Source organism: Denticeps clupeoides, chromosome 4, assembly GCF_900700375.1.
Source record: "Denticeps clupeoides chromosome 4, fDenClu1.1, whole genome shotgun sequence".
NCBI lineage: Eukaryota > Metazoa > Chordata > Actinopteri > Clupeiformes > Denticipitidae > Denticeps > Denticeps clupeoides.
In genome coordinates, this window is record NC_041710.1 from 28,925,705 (window position 1) to 28,947,686 (window position 21,982).

General features: G+C 40.4%; 2 protein-coding genes across 3 annotated transcripts; both read left to right on the forward strand.

Moving 5' to 3' along the window:
- The first annotated feature begins 4,749 nt into the window (after nucleotides 1-4,749).
- Nucleotides 4,750-18,730, forward strand: LOC114787929 (zonadhesin). Of its 2 annotated transcripts, none has more exons than XM_028975887.1 (26): nucleotides 4,750-4,971; nucleotides 5,060-5,112; nucleotides 5,566-5,652; nucleotides 6,250-6,464; nucleotides 6,848-6,929; nucleotides 7,307-7,689; nucleotides 8,381-8,939; nucleotides 9,609-9,805; nucleotides 9,983-10,363; nucleotides 11,427-11,713; nucleotides 11,827-12,092; nucleotides 12,234-12,296; nucleotides 12,390-12,527; nucleotides 12,618-12,874; nucleotides 13,284-13,368; nucleotides 13,480-13,551; nucleotides 13,633-13,770; nucleotides 14,890-15,146; nucleotides 15,649-15,733; nucleotides 15,850-16,134; nucleotides 16,261-16,469; nucleotides 16,562-16,715; nucleotides 16,847-17,145; nucleotides 17,613-17,742; nucleotides 17,837-18,006; nucleotides 18,260-18,730. In XM_028975887.1, exons 1-25 carry the CDS (start codon nucleotides 4,862-4,864, stop codon nucleotides 17,992-17,994), a joined length of 4,950 nt encoding a protein of 1,649 aa, XP_028831720.1. In that variant the 5' UTR covers nucleotides 4,750-4,861; the 3' UTR covers nucleotides 17,995-18,006; nucleotides 18,260-18,730. The 2 variants fall into 2 exon arrangements, with proteins under 2 accessions (XP_028831720.1, XP_028831721.1); XM_028975888.1 differs by having other exon boundaries at nucleotides 15,853-16,134.
- Nucleotides 18,731-19,780: 1,050 nt separating this feature from the next.
- Nucleotides 19,781-21,615, forward strand: LOC114789149 (uncharacterized). Its single transcript, XM_028978267.1, has 6 exons — nucleotides 19,781-19,901; nucleotides 20,278-20,412; nucleotides 20,495-20,638; nucleotides 20,731-20,820; nucleotides 20,900-20,973; nucleotides 21,258-21,615. Exons 1-6 carry the CDS (start codon nucleotides 19,823-19,825, stop codon nucleotides 21,339-21,341), a joined length of 606 nt encoding a protein of 201 aa, XP_028834100.1. The 5' UTR covers nucleotides 19,781-19,822; the 3' UTR covers nucleotides 21,342-21,615.
- The last annotated feature ends 367 nt before the right edge of the window (nucleotides 21,616-21,982 follow it).

The following is a 21,982-nucleotide window of genomic DNA, read 5'->3' on the forward strand; positions in this document are numbered from 1 at the left end:
ACTATGCGCGCTTTTGTTATCAGAAGGGAGTTCGAATTATTAGAATGATTTGCTTGTTCATATTTCAATGTATATAGGTATAACAATATGCGATTGATTATTGTTATTATTATTGTTGTGGTTGTTATTATTACTACTACTACTAATAATAATAATAATAATATCATAATTTTCTTTTACAGTAATCAACAGCCAGTACAGTCGAATACAGGGAATATGGTTAAAGTTAGCAGAAAGTCCATCAGATGAATTATGAAAATTGTCAAACAGGGCAGTGAAGCTGGTCGGCCTGAATCCTGCATGTGTGTCGCCCTCCAGCGGGAAAAGTCGGTCACTGTTTACGTGCACAAAGATAGTTTTTTTTTTTGTTTTTTACCTTCAGTTCTTGCTATCGCTCTCATTTCTTCACACAGTCACCCTGAAAACCTCACTGCTCAACAAAAGAGTTGTAACGTCCATGCTGAACTCCAGCATGGATGTGGTCTCCATGAATGCATGTTATTATCTGCATTGTGGCCTCGCAGGCCAGGAGATTTTCAGTGGTCAGGATGGATCTGTGATCATTTTGGGGTGGCGTACATGTCTGTCAAAAAATGCAGGGCTATTTAACATTTTAATGGCATGCGTATCATAGTTTAGACAAGAATTTCTGAGAGACATTGCATTACCATAAAATATCAACTTTGCATGAAACCCTTTTGTATATTAGCTGATGCTTGGCGATTCTCACATACAGCCGGTATAAATGGAGATTTAGTGGTAAATCTCCATCTTTAGTAAATCTTTAGTGGTTTAAAATGGTCATTTGTTTTTTTTTTTTCTGGATGTGATATACATTTGGCTTCCATAGTCCCAATACAATGTTTTGCTGTCATGAATCAATTACACAATTTACAGATTGAAATGTGGTATTTACAACAAATTAGCCTCAGAACTAATAAATATCTTGCAATGGGCAATTCATAAATGGCTAAAAGGAAGTTCACTTACTTGATGGCAATTTGAGTGACATAGTGGGCATAGTGGGCATAGAGACAGATGACAAACTGGAAGATATATAATTTGTCAATTGATATGTTTTTCTCCTTTCAAAATGGTGCGTTTTCCATAAGTCAGACCACGTCCACCCCCAGCCTGGCCACAGCTCCGCCACTGCTACCGGATAAGGAAACAGACTCGTAAGCAAAAGGATGTGGGTTCAAATACTGAAACGGCAAGGTGCCACTGAGCAAAGCACCGTCACCACACACTGCTCCCCGGGTGCCTGTCATGGCTGCCCACGGCTCACCAAGGTAATGGGTGAAATACAGAGGACACATAATTTGACAAACACTCTTATCCAGTGCGAATTACATAAGTTTCTATGGGAACTGCTTGAAAAATGCAGAAGATTTGATGGCAACCACGCAGGCTTTTTTGTGTTTGTTTTATCCTTTTGCCTAGGGTGGTAGTAGCCTAGTGGGTAACACACTCGCCTATGAACCAGAAGACCCGGGTTCGAATCCCACTTACTACCATTGAGCAAGACACTTAACCCTAAATTGCTCCAGGGGGGGACTGTCCCTGTAACTACTGATTGTAAGTTGCTCCAGATAAGGGCGTCTGATAAATAATGTAAATGTTTTATCGTGCTTTTTTTTCTTGGCCTCTGCAGCCAGGTGAAGCCAACAGACAGCTTGGATATCTTGCTTGAATCTTTGTTTATTTCTGATCACTGATATTTTGTTCATAAATGTTATGCACTTTTGTTTTGTTCAGGTTTCCTCCTCTTGTACTCAGACCAGGGTGAGTTTCTGGATCTGACGATCTGGATGGTACCTGGGTTACAAGAGAAAACTTTGACCACATTTCAGAATTCTCATCACTCTAAGCAGCTTTAAGTTATTACGTAGTGTAGCGATAAGGCTCCATGATGGGGAGAGAAGAGACATCTGCATCCGCGCTGTCCCCAATCCCCAACAACAAAGTCCAAACCCCCAACGTCCAAATGTCCAGTCCCGGTATCGCCCTGGAGTGTGCCACCTTCTCCCTGGATGCCGCTCCGGAGTCGTCTCCTCAGGCTCCTCGCAGTCTAGTCGTATCCGCTGCCCGTCTTAAATGGAATGCGCTTTTTTCGCGGAGCTCTCACGCCTGTGTCGCTCCTCTTTGAAGACTCCCCATCCCACTTCTGACACCAATGATGTAGCGTTGGCAGCCAATAGGGCTGGCCTAATTAGCATAAGAGCCACCTCTGGGGTTAGTGAGGCAAGGTTTTCCCACCGTTAGGTTGGGGATGTTGTGTTAACCTTGTAGTTGGGAGTAACTAGAGCAGGCAGAGGGTGTGTTATAATTTTGGGTGAACACCTCCCCTGGTGCCCTGCTGTTGACCTCTTCTGCTGGTACCTGGTCCTAAAGGTGCTAGCTAATAGATGGCTTCCACGAGCTACTCCGCTGTGTTGACGTCACTTCTCTCCCCATCACGGAGCCCGTTTGCGACAATAGTTAAATTTTTAGTTGTCCTGATGTTGATATAAATTTGGTCGTGTTATAGTCACTGAGGTACACACAGTTACTAGTTAAATGAGGGCCGCACAGCAGTGTAGCAACTTTTACATGGTGATACTTTAGTTTGCTGATATCCGTCATTAAAAAGAATGAAAGTGCTTGAAGAAGGGCGCTTTTGAAAGAAAGTGAAGTGATTGTCATTATGATGCACAGCACGCACAAAACACAACAAAATGTGTCCTCTTAACTTGGGATGCACCAATAACACTTTTTTGGAGAACAAGTACGAGCACTTGCATTTCAGTACTTGCCGATACCGAGTACTTAATGAAAACATGATTTAAATTTACAGGTAATAGCTCTAGTCATATAATTTAACGACAAAACAAGGGACTAGTTTGGAATTAAGAACATTTATTTCAAATGAAAAGCATGTTGTATACCCCATGTCTGGAGCATTTGCTCAAACACATGCACGAAACTCTCGTCTATCCCCTGGGAGGTTAGGCTAATTAGCGACACGGGGCTAACACGGCTTGTCCAAATATCCGTGTAGTTTAGGCAGCTCCATATCAGTCATGTAGCGGCGGCTTGGGGCATCATATCTGGGCTCCAGAGCATGGAGGAGACGCAGGAATCCCACATTTTCTACCTCCGAGAGTGGCTGGTCACTCAATGCAATGTACTATTTGCCTGTGTTGTTTTCACATGTCTATCATTGAAATCCTTCATTTGGTTCACTAGGACTAAAGTACTGTCTGGGTGAACGGTCAAACCTGTCGTGTTATTTCTCCCTCTTCACCAGGTTTTATCATCTTAGTTTTCATCCCAACCACCATAGACAACCTGCTATGACCTGTTGTGTGGCTGGTCAGGATATTCGGGAATGTTTCCTGTCACCTGCTACTGTAAGCAAGAACGTATGATTAATGAATAAATCGTGTTAATAGAAACAGGATACAATGAAAGTCGTGTTACTGCTTGTGTGTACATTTATAAATGATTAAACTGCCTTTTCCGCTCCAACCTCTTCATGGCATCATGGTATCTCGAGCAATGTTTAGACAATGAATTTAGTTGTAATGCTGCAGGCTGCAACAAAATCACTGCAAAGTACAACATGTTCTGCACATCACTGTCACTGATGAACATGCTGCTTTATGGACGACTGTCTCATTCTCAAAAATTCTGTTCATTAAAGTTTACATATATTTATTCCACTTCTAACTTAAAGTATATATATGTGTGTATATGTATGTGTGTGTGTGTGTGTGTGTGTGTGTGTGTGTGTGTGTATATATATATGTGTATGTATATAGTTGTATTAAAATATGTAAAATATACTGGAGTGAATATAGCTAAGATGACAATAAAGTGTACTTTGACTTTGAATATGTATATGAAAAAGATATTACACTTAGAACTGTGTTTTATTACACTTAGAACTGTGTTTTACTACATTTTATAAATTGGATAAAGAATGAACATTTGAATACCTGGGAATTCAGTCTTTGGTCCTAGAATTACAAAACTTTTATGCAGAGAAAATACATTAACTGTTTTTTATAGTCTCTGGGGACTTGATGGATGACAGGGACACTGTATACAACCGAGTTTGTCACATTAATGGCACAAAGATTTAAATGCATAATTAAAACAAGCACCCGAATAGCAATATATCACCTAAAATTTGCTGTACATTGAGTTTTGAGGAACAGAGGAACAATAAAATAATGCATTTCACTCATGAGCTGAGGAACACTGTACATGTAGAAACAGAGGTCAGATGCACATTCCCACATCTTGAAATCGACACCACAGTATAATATAATAATGGTAGCATTGGATCCAAAGTATGATCAACACAGACAAGCTTCCTGAGATTTAAAATTTAAGAGATCACAAATAAAAAAGCTCTTGGAAGTTCCACTGGGGACCGAAGAGGAAAACCCATCTGGACGCTTCCCAGGCTTTATGGGAACTAAGTGTAGATTTTGATCTTCATTTTAAACCTTTATTCTTCTGAAATACTGTAAACTGTATTTATGGCCTGTTCTGCATAAGTTAAATAGTATTTAGTGACAAACTGCTTCTAACGCTCCCCTCACACATAAAACCACATGACTAATGTGCTGCCTGGACACCAGAAAGCAAGCGTATAACCACGTAATGATTAGCCCAGCAGTGCTCCGCACTGCTTGTCTGAATATCTACCAGATGAGCTTCTGATACGCAATCATCATTTCCACTCTGTCCCCTCCCCTTGTTCCCACACCTGATTTACCACCCGTCCTGCCCCCCGCTGGCCTTGAAAGTGGCAGAAGCTCACCACTCCCTCCCCAGTCGGAGTAGAGAGCAGGGGAAAGCGTTCCTGGCGATGCGGAACTGCCAGGTAGGGTGGAGAATCACCATGCTGCGTGGTGTCCATGTGTGGCTGCTCTCCTACGCCGCCTGCCTCTGGATCCTGGGTGGAAATGCCTACACAGGGTGATAGTAGCTGATTTTTGAAACCATTCGCCTTTGCATATAGAATTCTGCATGTCGTAACTTTTTTGCACTCTTTGTCGTGGTTTAGATTTGATGGTGGAAATTCATCAAGTATATTTCCAGACTGGATGTTTGGAGCAGGTGAGACATTTATTGCAAATAATAATCTCATGGCCCATGGCCAAGCCAGGTGCCAGTTCTCATGTGTGCTGGGTCCTGATCTTAATAGGCAGCACCCATGGGTGCAGGGTGCAGTACGTGTTGTACCTTGAAGGGATTTTAATGCAGCCTGCAGTGTTTTAGAACATGTAGTCAGCATTACATCTATATTCATTGTGAGCCAAGGTCCCTCTCTTTCTTTGTGACCAGGAGACATTTGTGTTTCGGTATTGTATGTGTTTTGGAATTGTATGTGTTTCCCGGCCATCGTGCTGTGGTTTTGTTCCCTCCTCCTTTGTTTGCCTCCTCCCTCACATGTGGCATTACAATCAGTTAATGCAACTATATTTATCCATGTAAATTCTTATATAAAATTTCATTTTACCAACTCTAAACAGTCTGACAGCTGTGATTTTTTTTTATCTTTTCTTCTAGACTATGTCTCAAAGTGTGAATTTGATAACCTTACCTCCATCTGTGACTGGACTTCAATATCACAGTTAAGAAATCAGTCTGGAACAGGTACAAATAATGGCTTATAGGCATATTCACTAAAATCAGTTGCAACCAAATGAGTGTACTTAATGCTTATTGACCTGTTTGTTGCTACAAAACAATCTCAAGCATCATGCTGCTGATCCAATGCATACTCAAAGCTGTAAATACTACAGTAATAAACTTTTATGATGTAATATTCTGAAGAGACTGATGTCATCAAGTCAAATGTACCAGTACTGTGCTGATAACTTGGGAATCACTCGTTTATCAAAGCCATTGCAAGGTTATCTCTGTATATTGTATACTGAGTTTCTTTCAGCTGTCACATAAATTCCAATGTATCGTTTATGGTCCAATATCAAAATGAAAAAATGTATTCAGAACGTCCCCAGCGCATTTCTCATCAGACAGAGCAGAAAAAGATACATTTGTTGTGCAATTGATTAAATCATTTAGTATTTACCAATTATCTGGGAATGTTTGACACTGACTGTAATTGTTCATGTACTGTGTATGGTAGCATTGGTTATTTGAACCTGTTATTTTAATGCATATGGGTAATGAATGAATTAGACAGTAAGGCCTAGTTTTACATTCTGGCTGTGCATCTTCCTTCCTCAGTGGTTCAACTTGTGAGTGACTTTCTCAACATATCGGAGGAGTCTTGTCTGGAGTTCTGGTACTATTTACCTGTCAAGAACAGCTCCGAGCTGAGGGTTCTACTGAGAGATGACAGTGGAGAGGCAACGCTGTGGAGCACGGAGAACACTGAAGAGAGCGATGCATGGAAGCAAGTTCTCATTCCACTGGTCCTGCCTGAGGAGACCCTCATTCAGGTATTCAAACTATAATAACATAATAAATGTCCTGATACGCAATTGTTAGTTTCTGTATTTACTAAGGATATAATGATACACTGTGAATCGCTTAAAAATCCTTAACTAAATAAAAACACAACATATAAAATGCTATTAAATGCTGTTGAGTTTTGATAAAAGGGAAACTAATTATATTTTAAAGTTCATATAGAAATAAAGTAGCATTTTCAATCACAAATTGTCTTCAGGTCGCTTTTCTAATAAAATATTTTGAGAAAAGTGTACTGTAAACTTTTGAATCGTTAAAAAGTTGAAGCATAAGCTGAGTGTAATGTTAAAATCCTAGAATTTACACATTCTGTGCGGATTGTGGTGAAACTGATGGTGGTCATCTTTTCTAGATTATTTTGCAGAATACTCAGATACTGTCTGTGGGTGAGGAAATCAACTTTGATCATGTTGGAGTGAGGAAAGGACAGTGTGGTATGTCATTTTGTGCCAGTACAGTCATTTTGAGTCTCATCTCATGTGATGTTTGGTCCTGAATTTTTGCCTAAAGTTTATATTTAATTCACCTGTAACTAACTCATGCCTGAAAAATGCTGTGTTCACATGATTGAGATGGAAAATGCTGACTCCATTCTGTCAAAAGTTCAAATTTCTCAACTTTTCCATCATGCCCCACTTCCTGTCTATTTGAAGTAAATGGAGTGTAGCGTGAAGATAAATAGAACACTTGTTAGGTGAACCTCCAGGGAGCATCTTGCACAAACCTGTCATAGAACATGAATATTTCTCTGAAAGATACACCACGCAATGCAATGCCTTAAATAAAGTCACTGTCACTGGCTCACTTCCAGGGGAGCAATGTGGAGAGGATTCCAAATTCTGGAACGACGAGACCACATTCTGTTCCTGCAGGAGTGGTCTGCTGTCCTGCTCCCCAAGCAACTGTACGGAGGGACAAAGCTGCATCCAGAATTCCGGAGCCGTTTATGGCACCTGTACGGTGTACAGCAAGTCTCAATATATGACATTTGACCGGGCCAACTTCCACTTTGTGGGAAACTGCACCTATGTTCTGGCAAGAACCTGTGAGAACTCAACAGGCCTCTCAGACTTCAGTGTGGAAATTCGAAACAAGCAACACAGCAATGCATCTGTCTCGATTGTTGAGGAGGTCATTGTCACTGTAGAGGGTCTCAGGGTGTCCCTACTGAGGAAGGAGTATGAACGAGCAATGGTGAGAACAGTTAGTTCATGTTATGTAGGGTTGTAATTATTGCACTAATGTTCTTGGCCTTTTATACTGACACCCTATTCACCACAACAACAATTCCTTTATCAGTCCGGGTCATTGCATGAGTTTTGGAAGCAGATTGTTCAAATGTTCACCTACAGACTACATGAAAAAAAGAAAGGGTATTGTTTCATGGACAAGCACTTCACTTTCACAGTGAATGTTCCTGTCATGCATGAATGGGGAACCTGGTCCATGGAAGTGATCTCTTTTGGAATGATATCTCGCTAAGTCAGTAATAAAAATGAATAAATCCTCTAATTATAGGCGACTGAGTGATCATCTCATCCTGTGCCCAGAACGGCTCCCATAGATCAGATTTGTACATGCTGAGACACAGGATTAACATGGCTGAATGTGCCTTGTCCAACCTCCCCTCTCCTTTTTGAATCTGGGTAGTCTCATCTCAAGCACCATTGCTCATGAGGCAGAGAGCCATAAACATGAAAACCAACAGCCAACACTCAACACGTTCTGTGCCACCAAATTAATTATATATCAATGAACTATCTGTTTTCAAAACTTTGAACTTTTTGAAAAATTTTGCAAAAAAACATTTTTGTAAATATGTAGGAACTTTCCCCCCAAATTACCACTGTTATATTTATTAAATCTGAGAATCATATTGTTTTAGGTTAGTGGGATTTGGAGGAAGCTTCCACTGGTCCTGCCTGGCCGTAGGCTTATGATCAGAAGGCAGGAATCTGCTGTCGTCCTGGAAACAGATTTTATGTTGTCAGTGTCCCTCCATGCATCTGGGAAGGTGCAGGTAAATGCACCGCAGTGGTATTTAAACAATCTCTGTGGCTTGTGCGGCAACTTCAACCATGTGAAGGAGGACGATTACCAAAGGCCCGACGGTTCTATGGCAGAGGATGTCTGGTCCCTGGGCGAGAGCTGGCGTAGCATTGATGCCAGCTGCCACTTGCCTTTTCAGCCCAGCTCGTGCTCACTCCCAGAAGAACATGAATATGCCAGTGAGCCCTACTGTGGCATTCTGTTGTCTGAACATGGGCCCTTTGCTGATTGTTCTGTGGTGCTCAGTTTTAAGAGCTACTTCAGCAGCTGCATTTCAGATATGTGTGCCAATAACGGAGACCCTGTCACCTTCTGCAATCTCCTTCAGACCTATGCAGATACCTGCCGCAAAGTTGGTATCAGTATACCTGCATGGAGAAATTCAACCTTTTGCCGTGAGTATTTAACATCCTTTTCCTGAGCAACTAGTATAACACTATAACATACAAAGGACATAAAAAATGGTTAAAATGCCAGACTTTTATGATGTAACAAACAAGACCACAGTAAGTAATTTCAAAATGTTTCCCACCTCTATTGTGACCTCTACCTGTATCATTCAATTCTATAACAAACACATCAGTTTGTTCTGGTTGCTTAAGTGTAACCTAAAATATTGCTTTATTGAAACACCTTTAACCACAGCACTCTGCCATCATTTAAAGAGACTCTCATGAACAGCAAATAAAGTTAAGCTGTCCTATTAGGGTTTTCTGAACATTTACTCAGTTCCCTGCTATAGCAAATGACATGGTTCAAAGAGAGCTTACAATGCATCAAAGGGATCTCATTGTTGAAAGGTATCAGTCAGGGGAAGGGTCCAAAAATTTTTTATTGTGGTCATATTTTTGCATCACAAAAACCTTGCATTTTGTCAGGGATACTTTTTCTATCCACTGATTCAGTATTATTCACAAAATCTTAATATGTATTATTTATTTATTAATTTCAGTTGTAATGTGATAATCTCCAACCATAAGTCTTTAATAATATCATAATTCTTAATATAAGACAGCAAAAAAGATAAAAACCCTTATGACCTACGATCTATCACACACCTCTAGCTCTTACTTGTGCTGAGAACAGCCATTACAATTCCTGTGCCAGTGGCTGCCCTGATGCCTGCTCCAGACATGATGCCCCAGAGAACTGTGAGGGTTGTGAGGAGAGGTGTGAATGTGAGCCGGGCTTCATGCTCAGTGGAGGACAGTGTGTGCTGCCCCACGACTGTGGCTGCTGGGTAGATGGAGATCACTATGAGGTATTTGTCACACATTTATGGGATCTTTCTGAGTGCTACACATAGACTACAGAATGAAGCTATTGCCATAAATGTAAATTTAAAGTATTTGACAAGATCATCAACACAGCAGTAACGTACTTAACATCTTAGGATCACATCTTATGGTGTAATGATTTCTTGCATCCCCACATTCAGAAAGGCATGACCTTCATGGACCAGAGCTGTGAAAGAAAATGCCAGTGCATGGGCCAAGACATTGTTCAGTGCTCAGCAGCATTTTGCTCAGCAAATGAAGTCTGTAAGGTCAAAGATGGGGTCATGGGCTGCTTCCGGGAGAACTCTGCAACCTGTCGTGTTTACGGTGACCCCCATTATATGACCTTTGACGGGAAAGCCTACAACTTCCAGGGTGGATGCAATTACACATTAGCAAAGACGTGTGGCCACAGTACTGTCCAGTTTACTGTGACTACCCGTAACGAGAACTGGGAACAGCCTACCTGGTCTTCACTGAACTCAGTGTCTCTAGAGGTGGATGGTCTGCACATTGCCTTGAGAAAAGACAAGAAGGTCTATGTGAGTACTGTTTGAGCAAATTGTTCATTTAATTGCATAATAATGTTAAATTGCCTGTGCTGTCTCATAATTCCACTGTGCATGGTAGCAACTATAGGGTCAAATCACAATGGAAAGCTCCAAGTGAACTAGTTTAGATCATACAGTACAGGCCAAAAGTTTGGACACACCTTTTCATTTAGTGTGTTTTCTTTATTTTCATGACCATTTACATTGGTAGATTCTCACTGAAGGCATCAAAACTATGAATGAACACATGTGGAGTTATGTACTTAACAAAAAAGGTGATATAACTGAAAACATGTTTTATATTAAAATAGCCACCATTTTCTCTGATTACTGCTTTGCACACTCTTGGCATTCTCACGATGATATTCAAGAGGTCTTTCCAACAATCCCAGAGGTCTTTAGCACTTGTTGGCCCCTTTGCCTTCACTCTGCGGTCCAGCTCACCCCAAACCATCTGGATTGTGTTCAGGTCCAGTGACTGTGGAGGCCAGGTCTCCACTTTTTATTAAGTACATAACTCCACATGTGTTCATTCATAGTTTTGATGCCTTCAGTGAGAATCTACCAATGTAAATGGTCATGAAAATAAAGAAAACACATAGAATGAGAAGGTGTGTCCAAACCTTTGGCCTGTACTGTACATTTAGTTTTTTTCGTAAAACTGATTGAAACATACAACCTGGCTCAGATGTGTCTGTGCACAGTCTGTACAGGCTGCTTGATCTGAACTGCCATTTCTGCCTCAATGGCTCACTCATAATAGCCACATGAATATACATAACAGATCTAGCAGATGGTAAGGATCAGTGAGGAGCTGCGTGCTGTGAAACTGGTTATAGAGGTGGGCAGCTTTCTGGTGAAATAAATATTTTTGTCAGTAGGGAGCCACCCACCACATGTGTTAGATGACTATCTATACTTTTATAAACATCATACCCTTAAAATCTGAATATAACTTTAGATCATGAGGGTTCACTTTGGTCAAACACTATGATCTGAGACTATTCTAGCTAGTCTTCAATAAACTAATCTCCTTTGCACTTTGGCTGAACAGGTAAATGAGGCTGAGGTAACTTTGCCTGCTCAGCCCAGCGCTGAAATTCAGATTTCCATCAACGGGTCCTACGTCCAACTGCACACGTCCTTTGGGCTCATGCTCCTGTTAGATGGAGAGCACAGGCTCTTTGTCAAGGTTAATGAACGTTACAAGGGCCAAATGTGTGGACTGTGTGGAACTTACTCTGGAAACCAGTATGATGACTTTGTGACTCCAGAAGGAGAGATCCTTGCTAAGCCAAACCCATTTGGGAACAGCTGGAGGGTGCCTGATAACAACTGGAAGTGAGTGTACGCTGTGTGAACTGTTTATTTGTGATCAAATTATTTGTAGGCTGTAGAATGAATGTGTTTATTCCACTGTATTTGTTGACTGGACATCATTTATTTCATCACAGGTGCTCCGAAGAACTCCCCGAAGAGCCAATCTGTCCGTCTGAACTCAAGGACGAAGGCTATCTTCACTGCAGCAAGCTTTATGAAGATACCTTTGCAGACTGCCACATACTGGTGCCCCCACAGATCTATGTGAACAGTTGTGTAACTGACTACTGTGCCACAGGAGGGGATGAACAAAAGACCTGCACATCCCTGACCTCCTATGTGGTTGCTTGCGAAGTTGCAGGACTCAACATGGGAGAGTGGTGGAAAGACACAGCCTGTGGTATGAAGCATTCATTGAAAATGCATAATGTTTTTTTTTTTAGTTTCGTTAAGTACCAAATTTTCAATATACAGATTATAGATAGAGGTCTTTTTTATTTATCCATGTGGGACCATTTTTTGGTCCATACTTTTTCTTCAGCAATACTTAAACCTACACCAACTTCACCTGGTCCCGTCACTACTACAACACCAGCTCATGGACGTAAGCATTTTTATTATTTTCATTATTGTATGAATGTAGATGACAGATTTCCATTGGCAGGTGACCTGAAGGTTATGTTTTCATGCACAACAGTTTGCCACTTAGACTGCAACTTTGACGTCAATGAGTGTGACTGGGAGCAACTGGTACAAGACAGCTTTGACTGGACAAGATTTTCAGGTCCCACCCCTTCTTCTCTCACTGGACCATCTAATGACCATACAACAGGAAGTGAGCAGTTGCATGTGGTTAATACTGAATGAAATTAAACTGTTTTCTAGTGATCAGAAAAAATACTAAAAATCTCCAAAAACTGTTTAGGGGGTTTCTATATGTACATTGAAGGAGACAGAGTTCACCAAGGAGACTCAGCACGAATAATGAGCTCATCCTGTCCTATTCTGGGCACCCATTGCTTGGTGTTCTGGTACCATATGTATGGTATGGCTATTTCTATGGCCATTAATGTCTACCAGCTTCAGGGCAACAAAGTTACCAAGATCTGGTCCATGGCCAACAACCAGGGCAACACTTGGCGGGTGGCAAAGATCCAGTTCACTACCTCAGAAGCATTCAAAGTAAGTCTGGTGGTGAATCAGATACTATTTTACATTGCATTTAATTCCAACCTGCATTTTGATTGGCCGAGAGGACTGCCAATGTGATGCGGATACGTTGTGCATCAAAATGTCACTGATGAAAGATTTATCTGTGTAACCATTTCATTAGTGGAAGTCTTTATCGTTGCAGTTAATTAAATGTTAAAGGGTAACCACAATAATAATTGAAGGTTATGCTGTATTGTGAGATGTTGGCAGAGGTGTGACTGTCTACTAAAAACAGCTCATTGCTGCCAATGACAGCATGATCTTGAGGGGGTTCATGCTTAATATAACTATATTGACAGTTGTAGTTTATGCTGTACTGTTTAATACTGTATAATATTACTTTACCACCTGGATTAATTGGATTACAACCTCTTTTTAGATCATAGTGGAAGGAATCAGAGGTTCTAACCCTCTGTCTGACGTGGCCATTGATGACATGACTTTAAGATTTGGAGAATGTGGAGGTAAGATTTCTTGCGAATGCACCCAGTGTATTTTTATATTAACAGTCTGGTCATCAGAAGAACTGTTATATTTGTGGTGTGAACTCATGAACATGTTTTTCATCTTAAAAGATTTCTCAGACACGGAAGTTGAAGTGACTACAGAGTTAACTGTAACAGATGAAGTCTTTGAACCACATGAAGGTAAACAATTGCTTTAGTTGACAGTTTTGCTTATCAGTACAGTCTGTTTTATTACTGACTTTCTTTAACTCTCTTGTGTAGTCTGTGCCATCAACTGCACTTTTGACAGCGACTTCTGTGCATGGCATCAGCTCCTCACAGATAGTTTTGACTGGACTTGGCAGTCTAACTATACCTCTACACCAAAGACTGGTCCATCTTTTGATCACACGAGTGGAGGTAATTATAATATAAAACCAAAAATATGTTAACTTCTGATGATTATAAATGATAAAAAATGCACTTCCTGTCTATCGTACGGATACTTTCCATATGAAAAGAAGAAACCCTTTTGACATTCACCAAAACAAATTTATAAACTTCATATCATACGGAAAGGGTGAGTACAATAGACATGCACGCAATGTAACAATCAAACAGTGGGTAAACCAAAACTGGCCTGCTTTTGTCTTTCCTGTGGCACGTGTTTACATTTTTTAAAGTGTATCTGAAGTCTCTTTCCGAAATTCAGCCTTGGTGCAGAATTACAGCAACTTTGATCCAGTCCCACAGTGAGATTTCCCCAGGACTCTGTCTCTGTGTGTGTGTATAGTCTTGATTCATGTTACATCAGTATGTACCATCATACCATTGCTTTGCACGTGAGTTCAAAAGGTGCAGCCTGAGATTTAGGGTCACCTAGAAAGCTGACCCCAGTTGATGAGTTTTGCATCAACCCCCCTAAAATTTCATACAACCAATTCTTATCCAAATATATCCCTAAATCTGCAATATTTTATCAGATGGCAAGTGTAACCAACTGACTTGGAGGCCCTTGTCCTGAACAAGCTCTGAAGATGATCCTACACAGTGTAGAAATGGTTCTTTAGGTCTTCTTTTGTGCAACTCTGTACATATCAGTTTTTAAAAATCTATTTAGACGCCATATCATATGTATCCGACTGAAGGTAAAAAATTATTAACAAACTGTTAAACAAAACAACTGATGTGTCAGAATGTGAATCCACACATAGGACACATGAATAAGACTTATTCTTGACTTCTGCCAAATGCAACTGTCTGAGATTGCAATCGTGTTAAACAGTCATAATAGAGACATTGCCGTGATGTAATCAAAGGAAAGTTTGCACTTCCCAGGCATTTTACTTTTTAATGTGTTGGGTATGTTGTAAAAAGACAAATTTAACATTTGTCTAGATCACAAATGTCAGACTACATCACTTTTTAATATTTGATGAATTTTGAAATTTCTGCCTAGAACCAAAGTTATGAAGCTCTACACTTAAAATAAGTAGGAAAAGGACAACTGAGCTCAGCTACTTTGTGTTTGTCTTTCAGCTGGACACTATGCGTACATCGAAGGGGATGGTGTGAGTAATGGAGATACTGCTCGCCTCCTGAGTAAACAATGCTCTGACCATGGCCCCCAGTGTCTACAGTTCTGGTACCACATGTATGGCACTGCCAGTACCATGGGCCTCAGTGTGTATCTGCTTGAAACTGGATCAACCCAGTCTGTGTGGACAAAAAGAGACAACCAAGGGGACAACTGGAACAAGGCACAAGTGGACTTAAACCCTACTGGACCATTCCAGGTCAATTTCAGGTTTTCGCTAAGAATTGAGCCAATGAGTTGTATCCAATGTTCGCCATTGTATTTGCCGTTTTTGGCCATTTAAAAACAACCTGAATTCAGACACAGGTGAATTGACTAAGTGCAAGTGAAGTGATTGTCATTGTGAAACACTGCAGCACAGCACATGGAGACACAACGAAATGTGTCCTCTGCTTTTATCCACCACCCTTGGTGAGCAGTGGGCAGCCATGACAGGCGCCCGGGGAGCAGTGTGTGGGGACGGGACTTCGCTCAATGGCACCTCAGTGGCACCTTGGCGGCCTTGGAAAATTTCATGTGCTCACAACACACCCACCAGACTTCATAATTCTCATTTCATTAGGAGCATTGCTGTTAAAATTTAATGGACAATGTGATATATCTGTTTTACTAATATTGGAGATGTCATCACCTCTCATGTCCTATTTGGCAAAGCTAGTTTTATAGATCACTCACATTATTTTCTTTGTTTCTGATCATAGATCATTTTTGAAGGACGAAGGGGAACAACCGAGCTCTCTGATGTTGCTCTGGATGATGTTTCTCTTCATCGTGGCTTTTGTTCAGGTATTTTGTACCATAAAACCACGATTTTATCTATTACAAGAATATTAATGACAATTCTGAAGAACTGAGAATTTCCTTCCTCTTTCTCTTATATTTTTGTATCTATTTTTCACAAGAAGATATAGAAAATGCAGAAGAACCGGTGGCATCTGTTGATAATAATGCAGGAGCTCAGCTATTGATATTAAACCCCATTAGGCCACCAAGACCAACTCTCAAATCAAACACAGCGGCACCGCCATCTGCTAAAGCGCTAAATCCAGATACGCCTTCAGCTACTGAACCAGTAGGCCCAGGCCCTTCATCATTCGCACCAAAGACCTGGCCGCAATTCGTCACTGCCTCATCCACGTCAGAAGCTTCGGCCATCACACTCCCCACCCCTGCAGCTCCTCAGTCAGGTAAAGTTGGGTCCTACCTACACACTGTTTACAGAAAAATGATTCCACTTTAAACAATACCAAGGTATCAATTGAATGATCCAGGTAAAATCTAAAATGTTTTTTTTTTATGTATTTGCTCTACAGAATTATCTTGTTCGAGAAACAGTCATTACACCAACTGCATGTCTTCCTGCCAGCCCACCTGTCAACACCTGCGTGGCTCCCCTCTGTGCACAGTTAATGAGCCCTGTGTGGAGGGCTGTGTTTGCAATGCTGGATATGTGCTCAGGAACCAAGTGTGTGTCCCAATACACAACTGTGGCTGTCAGGACGACAGAGGAAATACCCATCATGTAAGCCAATTATTTTGCAAATGACAGTTTTTTTTATTCTAATTCATGGGTTTTGTTTATGCATGCACAATAATGTGTCATACGAATTACAGTTTGATGAGGTGTGGTACACGGATCACTGTGCTCAGAGGTGCAAGTGTGAAGAGGGGCGTGGAAAAGGCGAACCTGAGTGTGAGGATTTTGTGTGTCCCGGAGACTCCGTGTGCCATCTCAGCGAAGTGGCACAGTTCAGCTGCACACCAACAAGTAAAGATTTCTTTCCAGGATAAAAAAGGAACAGCCGAGTGCAGAAAATGAGCCTGCAGAGGTTTAGGGAGTACATTTCATTAATAGCCTATTGATTGCTTATGTTGTTTTTTTCATATTTCTGTAAACAGATTTCAGTGTTTGCAGCATTGAGGATGATTTTAAGTTCCAGACATTTGACAAAACAGAATATAACTTTGAAGCCCGGCACTCCTATGTATTGGTCAGAACTACTGGCCTAAGTCTGCCAGAGGTCTACATAGAAGCTGTTTATCAGACATCAAGCAGTCAGAGTAATGAAGAAGATGCAGATGACAGCGATGAAGATGAAAACAGCGATGAAGAAAATTCCAGGCCTCATTACCTGAGTGGGATCAAAATAAGAGTCTACAACCACACAGTGGAGCTAAAGAAGTACTTCAGTCTCACTGTATGTAATTGTTTATGTGCTTATGTGCTGTTTTTTTATATCTTGTAGCATGCGGTTTTATCAAATTACTTTTTAGAACCAGCATTTAAAAAAAATCTCATAAAGGTTGACCCAGCAAGTCTAATGAACTAAATAAACTGACTTGACTTCACACACACAAAAATGCAAAATACATTCAGATATATTAGTTCTTGAATTCTCCATTTTTACACTCACATTTACTTACTATGGATGCGAGAGCAAAAGTAGAGATTGCAAAAGCTAAAAAAAAACGTGTGTGTGATCAACACAGCAGATAAAGTGAGAGGCAAAGCTTCAAGTTCCACTAAACTGCCCCTCATACCCTAAATTCCCTCGCTCTGATGTTCTGTGCTTCAGCTAATGTTTGTATTGTTCATGTGGGATTACAAGGCTATTTGACTGATTGAAAGTTAAGTGGTGGCATCTGTCTCCTTCATTTCTCACAGCTGGATGGATTAAGTTCTTCTGCACCAGTGTCCCCTTCACCAGGCCTGAAGATCCTCAAACAGTCTTCTCAGATACACCTGAAGACAGACTTTGGCCTCTCAGTGAAATTTAACAGTGAAAATGAAGCAGGTATTTGAAGACTAAATCTCTGTGTTACCCATTTGATACATGTCAATAATGGACAACCATGGTTTTCACTTCCTTTGGCTTTTTATGTCCCTAGAGATAACCTTACCTCAGACATACAAAAGGAAAGTCAAAGGCCTGTGTGGAAATTTTGATGGCAGTAGTGGAAATGACATGAAGAAACCTAATGGCAGACGGCCTACGACCCTGAAAGAATTCATAGAGAGCTGGCAAGTTGCAGGAGATGAAATCTGAAGCGCAGAGGAGGTAAGCAGCCCTCAGAGACCTGTCCATCCAAAGTTACGTCGTAAGGAAGAAACTTACTGCATTCATTTAAAACATGGAAAGTTCAAATAATGCATCTAATTTTTGGAACTGCATGTTATTTGGTTTAACTCTGATATTTGATTTGGCCTAAAAAAAGAAAACTGTATTAAGATGCCTTGAAATTTTGATTTATAGTGTAATAATTCACAATTTAATGTCATATTTATATCACTTTCTTTATTCCCACCCCCAGGTTATCGTGACTGGATCTCAAGCCACGTGTCTGTATGACCGCTAGTTACCAGAACCAGATTTCTGTTCAACAATTGCTATGATTCATTATTTTTCATTAGTCACAAGCACTTATATCTGTTTTTGTTATTTTTAGGAATGTAACGATGCACAAGATAAAAATCCATATATGTGTGTTTTAAAATAAATTGAGGATTAAAATGAATAGAGATTACGTTGAAAAGCTTATCCATAATCTACCTTCACTGTCGCCCCTCATTCACAGCGAAGCACGAAAAGCTATATTGTTCAATGCGCGAAACACGGATGTTGCGGTGAGGGACATTCCACTGCACACGCAACGCAGAGTGTATTTAACTTTTGTTTAGCCAATTTATTTTTGTACTTGTACCTGTTTTAGTTGCAGTTTCAACGAAAAGGAAAATGATATTTTGCACATTTTATATAAATAAATAAACATTCTCAATCATCATTTGTCTGCAGCTCCTTACATCCTTACATCCAGGTTATTGTGAGGAAATCACATTCAGCTTCATTATGACAGTGCAGATATTAAACCGCTTCACTTCAGAACCCCTGGATTCAGAATTCAGAATTTCTTTACGACGCGACTGCGAATGTTCTGTCAAAGATGTTTTGCGGTGGTTTGCTGTGGTTACTCCTGTTATGTGATGTGATGGATAAATAATTCGGGCGCCAACAGCAATAATATGGACACCCATAATGAAACCTTGATTCACCATTCTGTTAGCTTGGCCTACGTGTCACACTACTGGCCTTCAAACACCTTCAGTCCACACATTCAGTCTATGTGGGCGTAGCATTTAGTGGCTGGAAATTTTTATTCTTTTATTGGCTCATTATTTGCACAACAACACAAACTAACAAGTAGACCAGTGAACAACGTTTTTTTTATATACACTTACCACTGTAATAGTTCTGTTTACCTCGGAACGTGTGAGTGCTCTATTGTTTATTTGAGGAATCTGAAGTATCTTCCTTAGTGCGGAGAGACAGCAGTGCTAGACGGCTGTAAAATGTAATAAGATATCACCCTTTCCACACAATGGCCTTATCTGTCCATCGCGTGCGAGGGAGTCAACATTTATGCGCAGATTGTTAAGGCACAAATTAGATTAGATATTTTAAAATAAATAATAATCAGTTACATTTACTGACACTACAGGCAGATGGGGAGGTCAAGACCCAGTCTAGAGTTAGAGTTTAGAACTATTCTAGAGCCTCTTGTAAAGTTCAGTCACCTAAAGGTTGTGTAGAATTGTGTAGCCGTGGAAAAAGTCTTCCAGTACCAGTAAGGGATCTAAGAAGTGGAATTTGAAGTTGTAGTGAAATGAAATCGATCAGTTCTCTTTCTAGATTCTAGAAAGGCTTAACATTTCCGGCTTAAACATTTTAACATTTGGGTGCTGTCAGCGCTGAAAAAGAGACTTCATTTCCTGTCAGACTACAACAGGTTGGGTGTAGTTGGGTGCTCATGTTAATCACACTCTTACATCCCCACTCACATCAGCGCTGGAGTCACGCCGAGAGCTTCGATGGGAGGATGAAGACGATGTCTGTGGTGGATCACTGGCTGCTGTTTCTGCCTCTTCTTTGTGCTCCTGAGATGGTCATCTCACAAGGTACTGTCTGACTAGGCAAACCAAGCAATAACGTTAAAAAAAGTTTTAGTTTAGCACTTTGATCTATGAAAAGGTCTGAATTTTACTGACATACGATCAAATATCAGAATATAGAAGCTACGAAGTGTTGGCCAAGTGGAAATAATACAGTATTGAGTATGTCTGTAAGTAATGAGTATGTCTGACACATGCAAAATTATTATTTTGGAACTTTGGGTATAGCTGCTTTATGACCTGTTGTACATGGAGAAGACCTGTCAGATTTATGGTACAATAAAATGGAGAAAACCTTACAAAATGAAAAGAAAATAAATCAACACAACAATGCAACCCATGAGACACATTAAACGCTTTTGGTTCGATTTGCACCTTGCAGGAAAATGTTCCGCTCCCTCGGTTCTATGCTGTGTGGGACAGAACAACTTCTGCTATCGAGGCTGCTACTGTGACCAGTTCTGCATTGAAAACAAAGACTGCTGTAGTGACTATATCCCGACCTGTCAACCAACCAGTTAGTTTGCCGTTATAGTTTATCACCTGAATGACGGTGCGGGTTCTTCTCCGGCCGCATCATTTTCTTCACCTCTTTGCAGCTGCAGAAGCAGACAGTACCGCTTTACCCGCACCACAGACCACTGCAGACGCTGCTGTCACTACAGGTACCACGCTCGCAGGACCCGCCACACCAAGCCAAACCCCTGCACCGCCACCAAAGAGCAGCACTTACAGAGCAGAAGGTAGAGAGCCGCACATACACTCTCATTAGGGTGTGTGAACAGCATTTGTCCTAACCGCAAGCAAATCGGACCGACTATTTATTTGTCAGCAGCATTCAGTAGTGGTGGAACTGCAGAGTCCACTCTGTCCAGTACTACTTCCACCGGTCCGAAAGAATCACCCCCTGCAGGACCTGAGCAAGGTGATTCGACTTCTTCAGTTACAAAAAAAATACTGCAAAACAATATGTATTTTCATGCCATTGATATCTTTTGCAATAGTGCCAATAAGAGTTTACATACAGGCCAAGGTGGCCCAGATGCCTGAGCATGCAGCTCTCAACACACTACAGAACGTGAGTGAGACGTTATTTTGCTGTACTTGTATAGTGACAATAAAGTCATCTATCTATCTATCTATCTATCTATCTATCTATCTATCTATCTATCTAGCTATCTGTCTATCTGTCTGTCTGTAATGCTGTATATGGGGTTATGTGTAACTGTGTGTAGCTTCTGTTGTTAGGTCTTTGCCTCACAGATTCTTGATGTAGTTTCTTTTTAGAACATTTAAAATATTTATTTTAAGACACAAACAATGAATCTGTGTCTAAATGTCCCTTCTTTTGCTTCTCTGCAGTTTGTTAGGCATGTGGAGTCCAATTTACAGAGAAATGTCTGCAGTGATTGTACTGTGACAATTCTAAGAATCGAGAAACTCTGATTCCCAATGGAACACATGACGTAATTCGACCATGAACACATTCAATTTACCTGTCAAAACTTTGTAGAAACCAATGTAGTAAACTTTGTGTTTCTGTTTTTGTGGTCAAACTTTGCGTGAGATTTTCTTCTCTGGAGGGTGTATTGTATCAATCCATTTGTGTCAACTGATCTGACTTAAATGTTTGATTAACACTTAATTAATTTATCTTTCTTCAAACAAATTAATGTTACACAATACTGTTCAATAAATAATTCGTATTTTCTTTGGATTAGAAGATTTGCTGATAGATTTGCATTACCTAATATTAATGTTATTGCATTTTGGTTGCATTAATTGTTATTGTACTGAATTAATTCCTAATGAAAAAGAAAACAGTAGATCAAGCATAAAGATACACAAAGACCATCTTCACCTCAATGTCAAGCATGGCCCTTACATGGCCTGCTTTAATTATAACCTTATGTTCAATTACTTGTATACATTTTGCACTTATATAAATGCATTAGCTGAGAAGATCTGAGGGAACTTATGACAGGATCCCCATGTGACCCCTAGATGTCACCCTCCTGGACTTGACTGCTAGGAAGTAAACCAGACAGTGTCATCGCTTTCTCATGAGAATGACATAAAAAAAAACC

Bases quoted from the DNA above. Each gene is read 5' to 3' on its own strand.
- LOC114787929 (XM_028975887.1), top strand. From the start codon at position 4,862: ATGCGGAACTGCCAGGTAGGGTGGAGAATCACCATGCTGCGTGGTGTC. The intron at 13,369-13,479 runs GTAAGATTTCTT...TCATCTTAAAAG, and splicing joins AAGATTTGGAGAATGTGGAG to ATTTCTCAGACACGGAAGTT. The intron at 16,716-16,846 runs GTAAAGATTTCT...TTCTGTAAACAG, and splicing joins GTTCAGCTGCACACCAACAA to ATTTCAGTGTTTGCAGCATT.
- LOC114789149 (XM_028978267.1), top strand. From the start codon at position 19,823: ATGAAGACGATGTCTGTGGTGGATCACTGGCTGCTGTTTCTGCCTCTT. The intron at 20,413-20,494 runs GTTAGTTTGCCG...ACCTCTTTGCAG, and splicing joins CCCGACCTGTCAACCAACCA to CTGCAGAAGCAGACAGTACC. The intron at 20,821-20,899 runs GTGATTCGACTT...CTTTTGCAATAG, and splicing joins CCCTGCAGGACCTGAGCAAG to TGCCAATAAGAGTTTACATA.